Source organism: Penaeus chinensis, chromosome 15 (genome assembly GCF_019202785.1).
Source record: "Penaeus chinensis breed Huanghai No. 1 chromosome 15, ASM1920278v2, whole genome shotgun sequence".
In the NCBI taxonomy this organism is placed as follows: Eukaryota; Metazoa; Arthropoda; class Malacostraca; order Decapoda; family Penaeidae; genus Penaeus; species Penaeus chinensis.
This window is the reverse complement of record NC_061833.1, coordinates 21,126,283-21,133,231: the sequence shown is the minus strand read 5'-3', so window position 1 is coordinate 21,133,231 and position 6,949 is coordinate 21,126,283. Positions and strand designations below refer to the sequence as shown.

Below are 6,949 nucleotides of genomic sequence, written 5' to 3'. Positions count from 1 at the left end.
AAATATAGCAAGACATGGGGCTTGGGGGTAAAGCCCACAGGTAAGAAAGTCTTTTTGTTCAGTAAGGCGATGGTCAAAACAAACAACACAGCATTATGGTAAAGTATTGTGGCAAAAAGGGTAAATATGAATAAATTATTTGGATAAGTGCACAGAAGAAAGGGATGATGAGAAGAAAGAAAAGCAAAGAAGAAGAAAAGAACTTGCAAAATTAGTTGAGGCGAGGGCTGAGGTCAAAGGTAGGGGTGATCTCCTACAATGGGCCTCAGTCTCCGTCTCCTCAGTCCCCCAGGACAAGAACGAGCAAGGGCTGGTGGTGGTGGTGGTGTGGGGGGGGGGGGGGGTTGACCCACTACATTGGGCCTCAGTCTCGGCCTCCTTAGCCCCCCACCCCCACACTCCACAATAACAACGAACAAGGGATAGGGGGGGGGGGGATGTACTTAGTATACTTATATCTTGCTGACGGACTCTAGCCATAGACTAAGTAGTAGTGTTAATGTCCCAGTACACAGCAAAGTAAAATAACACCATACGATCTTTGTTTAATCCAAGGTTTTCTGTACATACAACCATGAATCCATGAATGCCTCTGACGGACTCTAGCCATAGACTAAGTAGTAGTGTTAATGTCCCAGTACACAGCAAAGTAAAATAACACCATACGATCTTTGTTTAATCCAAGGTTTTCTGTACATACAACCATGAATCCATGAATGCCTCTGTGTATCTCACTTTCCTTCCCTCGTAAATAATGTTCTGTTTTTCTAATTACTCATTTTTTCATGAATACCACACAATAGTCCTGTCATTCCCTGTCATTGCATACTTGCAGGTTCATCTTTAGGTTTCCCTTAATTCTTCTCTTTTATAATTCCTTTATCATGTGTCCATACACGTCTAAGCCCCAAAACACCCTGTATGAATACACAGCTAAGATTCAAAGCACCCTGTATACATATGCTTTATATGAAAGGTTACACAGAGGGACAAGAAAAAAAAAAAAAAAAAAAACATGAAACAGTATACATACACTTTTAACTATCAGGAAGAGATCAGAGGAATGTGACAAGTATCAGTAGAACGCTCCTAAAAAGATGGAATGTTGTTAAAAAGGGCTGACAACAAACAGTCACATACATACAGTGCTGGTAACATAAAATTATTCATGTTAGAAGTGAAATCAAGTGAATTGATTTTTCTTTTATATTGGTCTAGAGAAACAAACATCAACATTTTCAATCTAAATGAATTAGGATCCCTTGGATAAAAACGACTTAGTGTCTACATTACAACTACCCTCAGTTCTTTATTGTAATAAGATATACTGTTTGTACAAACCTGCTCCTTTGTGCAACATATTTAGGATATATACACACTATTGCATAACAGAAGCAAGTTGATATTCTTCCTTTTTTTCAAAAGGCTTTTTTAATACTCCCAAGAAAAGTGTATACATTTCTGTTAACTTCTGGTGTGGAACTGTAAAATAACTTTAGAAATATAAAAAAAAAATACAAGTCATTTTAAACAAAAATGTGACACTGAACACACACACATTTTCTATACATATTTCCTTTATCAATAACTAACACATCTTTTAACTCTGCTGCCTTTATATTAACAAATGACAATATTTTTTATCTTTCAGTTAATTATATAAAATATATGAGTCTAAAGGAAATATTGTGAATAATACATGTCTCATTTTTCGTTTTCTATGAATATTAGGCTATACTTTTTTGTACCTGCAGCTTCTCAAATATCCACATACATCCTAGTCATATACTGCAAGAAAATAAATGAGGAAAACAACTTGTGAAGGATGTCAAAAGATTTTATAAAAATGAGCTGGTTTAATGTTCACATTTACATATGTTAACAAATGCTATATACATCTAAAATGCTAAATAACTTCATGTTCTTCATAGAAATGGAATTCTGTTTAGATCTTGTACATCAACAAAGAAAATATTATCAAATAACAATATAATTTCAAGTTCTTTACCACCAAGAATAGGTTCTACAGGCACATCACAAAATCATTCATATAAATTAATCTCACTTCATAATTCTTAAATTTTACAACTGATTTTAACAACCAAATAAACATTACATAAATAAATAAACAAAAATATGACTTGTATTCCCCGTGAATGAGTATGCACAGTCAGGGATCAAAGGACTCTGGACACTACTACATCACACGGGACAAGATCTCTAACCCCAAATGAATACATATTGATATCTATATCTTGACTGTTACTTGTGCAGTTTTTACTTGATAATTTTCAGAACCTTCTTTACAGCCTTGACAACATCATGCTGTTGTGGGATACAGGCAATCTCCAGGCTCTTGGCATAAGGCATTGGAACGTCCACCCCAGTCACACGCACTACAGGGGACTCCAGATAGTGGAAGGCGGGACCTGTGAAAGAAAAGCATTCAAGTCAAGTCTTGAAAATTCATGTCTGGTTTAGGAACTGCTGTCCATTTTCAAAAAGGGTCTGATTCAACAAAAACACAAGTACTATTCTCTAAGAATTTTCTTACAATGAATCTGTGCTGCTTCCTTTACATCTACATTATTCACTGGGACATGCTCCATTCTTTGTGTCAATTAATTATTTAAAGAGTGTAATATGTCATGGAAAAATTTGATAAAGTGCCAGGTGATGGAACATGCCATAATAAATAAAAATTGGCTGAGGGTCAGGGTCACATGAATGTGTCATCATGGATACTTCAGCTGAGGGCCAAGGAAATGGTAAGGACTCATTATGAATGCAGAAAGATCTTGGAGGATGATTAAACTCAATGGGCATTTAGGACTGGGCTCTTGCATTATCTTCAACAGTAAATGAAGGTGGAATGTACCATCTAAGAGCTATGACTGGCAGAGTGCCAGCTCCAGGCAGGATACTATTTCCATGATCAGGACACTATTCCTGCCCACCTGGATTGGCAGCACAGGATGTGTTACAGAAAATTAAATAAAAATTAAAATAAAGACAAATAATTTTATGTTATATTACTATTCTTACTGCTGTACATACCAACCAAGATAATATAGAGTCTGGTCAAGAAAACAGTCTATTATCCTCTTGATACAGTATAACAAATGAAATATATAAACATTGAAAAATGGCAAAACACCAAAAAAAAAAAAAAATCTATGCAGAAAAAGTCATAGAGGAGGCAAGGAATATTGACACTGCACATGAATATTCATGAGGGCCAGGCCTACAAGCCAAACACCCATGACAGTCACCACTCAAGAATCCTTCTGCCCAGATTATGGGCCACAAGCAAGGCACCTGTATCCAACAGGTTAATAAAATGAGGATGAATCATCTCAATTAATCAAGAGAATAAATTCTTGAAAAAAACACTCAAAACTACTTATTGAGCATAACTCCTCTCAATAAATACATTACATGCATATCTAACAAAAGAAAAATCTGAAATTCCCACTCACTTTCAACTATCCTGGCACAAATTTCTGAGCCAATGCCACTCTGAGGCCAACCCTGTTCCACTGTCACAAGGTTGCGGGTCTTCATCACAGAGTCAATGATGGTGGCCTCATCCAGTGGGCGCAGTGAGCGGAGGTTGATCACTTCACATTCCACTCCCTCTCCTGCAAGGGCATTGGCAGCCTCCAGAGCCAGCAGTACAGCACGTGAGTGAGCAACAAGGGTGATGTGTTGTCCTGAAGAAGTTGATTAAGAATACCACAATTATTTGCATGGCCATGCAGCAACATATTCAAATGTGTACTTGTTTTCAATGAAGCATATACCAATGTTGAACAAAATTAGCCTATCTACAGAGCACTAACTAAAGAGGTTTGCTCTGCGAAAAGCATATGAGCAGCTTCACAATATTTGGCAAAATGACTGTGGATAAGCAAGTTGCAAATAGAGCAGGCAGCTTATCTTTAGCCAAAATATTCCTCCATTTAACCTTCTGCTTACTTGATGGCTGCTATGTGCTAACACTCTTTGCTTTTAGAATATCCAAAGGGTGAGGAAACCCCAACTCAATCCTTTTCGAGTAATACTGAAAGATATAACTGGATCTGTTTCATCTGCTCTGATGAAAAGAAAACATTTCCCAATCTAATCTATCTTAAATATACAGTGAAAAGAATTTAATAGTTGATGAAGAGTCACACTAACCTGCACGTTCAATCTTTGCCTTTCCAATAGGCAATACGAAGTCTTTAGAAAGAGCCTCCTCCGAGATGTCAAATGCCTGGCCATAGAGAATCTCGTTTTCAAGCACAACAACTGGGTCAGGGTCACGGATGGCTGCCTTCAGGAGACCTCTCGCATCCTCCGAGGAATAAGGTGACACAACCTGAAAAGAAAAGAATATCGTTAAAAGATTTTAAAAGCAATGAAAACCTACACATACTGTACAATCTCTCTAACATTACAGCCAGTTTGTCTTACAATTATCCATACTTATTACCCCCAGCAACAACACCCATGAGATATCATTCACACAAATATTTTCCTATATGAAATTCATTATTCTTAATTTCATACTATTTGCTGAGTAATACTAAAACAGAATTTGTTTTGTGATACAACCAGAACCAAAGTCAGACATTCCTGCAGAATGGCTGTATACTGTATAAAGCTCTTTAACCTGTTTTATGCAGTGACGCAAGTTTTGGTGTCATGAAGCACAGTGGAATATACTGTGATGCCAATGTTGAAATCATAATTCCATTTTTTTTTTTTTTCTGCTGAGTGATCACCGTATTCTGTTCTGGCTCAATTTTGTTGACTCTGTATATTGCCCTCTAACCAAAATGAGAAACAATCATTGGCAGACTATGTCACAGTTTCCCCCTCTGTGGTCCTGCCCTTGTCTTCCGTATCCCCCTATCCTTTACTTCATCCCTTATCCCTCCTCCAGGAATGAGAGAGAGAGAGAGAGAAAGTTTATCTTAGTTTACCATGAAATGAACTTGAGGCTTCATCAAATCTTTCCTTTCAACTTTGAGTGTGTGTGTGTGTGTGTGTGTGTGTGTGTGTGTGTGTGTGTGTGTGTGTGTGTGTGTGTGTGTGTGTGTGTGTGTGTGTGTGTGTGTGTGTGTGCGCGTGCGTGCGTGCGTGCGTGCGTGCGTGCGTGCGTGCGTGCGTGTGCGTGTGCGTGTGCGTGTGCGTGCGCGTGCGAGAGCGTGAGCGTGAGCGTGAGCGTGAGCGTGAGCGTGAGCGTGAGCGTGAGCGTGAGCGTGAGCGTGAGCGTGAGCGTTAGCGTTAGCGTTAGCGTTAGCGTTAGCGTTAGCGTTAGCGTTAGCGTTAGCGTTAGCGTTAGCGTTAGCGTTAGCGTTAGCGTTAGCGTTAGCGTTAGCGTTAGCGTTAGCGTTAGCGTTAGCGTTAGCGTTAGCGTTAGTGTTAGTGTGAGTGTGAGTGAGAGTGAGAGTGAGTGAGAATGAGAGTGAGAGTGTGAGTGTGAGAGGAATAAACTGTATTACTGTGGGTGAGAGCCCTGTACATGAGCAACACACTTCTTTTAAACCATCTGGAGTAAAATGGTTAACATGATTCAAGTGCCCTTGAATATATTGATTCACAGCTCACAAGCCCTTATTTCCCTCCTAAAAAAAAATGCCCATCTAAGACAAGTCAATTAAAGCCTTTTCTTATCACTTCACACATCAATACCTTTCCTGTGATAGCTAATAAGGCCACACGAGTTATCTCACCTTCAGACCTGGGCAGTGCGAGTACCAGGCACCAAAGCACTGCGAATGCTGAGCTCCTACACCAGCAGCAGCTCCATTGGGACCACGGAACACAATTGGAACATGAATCTGTAAGGAAAGAATGTCAACTCTCACTCAGTCCTCGGGAATTTATTTCCTGCTTAAGATATCATTTTACATTGCTGAGTACATTGGTAATATGTCCATTTCTCTGCTTTCTATATATTCTGTTTATTTTGAAAGGTATATCTAAAAAATACTACGGCACTTAAAATTACTTTGTTTTTGTGATTCAATTTGTGATGAGAGAGTATCATTTATTCCATGTTTAGCTTATATATATCAGTCTACCTACCTATTCTTTTTCAATATCATCATAAGTGTAATTGTACAATAACTTAATTATTACCTTACTACTATCAATTTTTTTTTCTCTTTTCATTTTCTTTCATCTTAACTCTTCAACCTGCCTTTAAATTTCCTTCAGCTTAAATATGAAACTATTCATCAATAAATCTAAGTTCATCAAAACCATGATATATTTTCAAAATGACAAGAATGATTCAATTTTAAAATTAAACTTAAAATCATTATGCATAATCAATCAATGACTGAATTAATAAAGCAATAAAAATGTATAAATAAATAAACCTCACCAAGCCAGCAGACATGTAGAAGGTTTTTGAGGCTGAGTTGATCACATGGTCAATTGCTTGCATGGAGAAGTTGAAGGTCATGAACTCACACACTGGACGAAGACCACCCTAAAGGAAGAAAAGGTCCTTAAAATATACAACAAAACAAATAGTAAAATTCTGTCTTGGGAACTCTAGCCCACCAGAATAAAAACCACTCTGGATTCAATGAATATTTTGAATGAAACAAAATTTCATACTCAAAACAATCATACTTCATTTCACATTACTGTAATAAACCATGTTCGCACTAACCATTGCTGCTCCAACAGCAATACCGGCAAATCCACTCTCTGTAATAGGAGTGTCAATAACGCGCTTGTCTCCATACTTCTTCCACAATCCTCGGGACACCTTATATGCACCATCATATTGAGCCACTTCCTCACCCATCAAAAACACCTGAAAATATAGATGAGCTACAATAATACCAATTATTAAGTTAATAAAAAATATAAAAATAATGCTTATTCAGGATTCTATTTTATAAATAATAGGGAATGTAGAATATACATGTTGGTAAGTTATATG

General features: G+C 37.7%; 1 protein-coding gene across 1 annotated transcript in view; it reads right to left on the bottom strand.

Moving 5' to 3' along the window:
- Positions 1–1,281: 1,281 nt before the first annotated feature.
- The window catches only part of LOC125032734 (pyruvate dehydrogenase E1 component subunit beta, mitochondrial-like), a 16,265-nt gene continuing 10,597 nt past the window's right edge, over positions 1,282–6,949 (bottom strand). Inside the window, exons 3-8 of the mRNA XM_047624031.1 lie at positions 6,674–6,820; positions 6,380–6,487; positions 5,724–5,831; positions 4,183–4,363; positions 3,480–3,713; positions 1,282–2,429 (exon numbers count right to left, since the gene is read on the bottom strand). Coding sequence (XP_047479987.1) covers positions 2,278–2,429; positions 3,480–3,713; positions 4,183–4,363; positions 5,724–5,831; positions 6,380–6,487; positions 6,674–6,820 — 930 coding nt within the window. The 3' untranslated portion in view covers positions 1,282–2,277. The remainder of the gene's footprint in view (positions 2,430–3,479; positions 3,714–4,182; positions 4,364–5,723; positions 5,832–6,379; positions 6,488–6,673; positions 6,821–6,949) is intronic.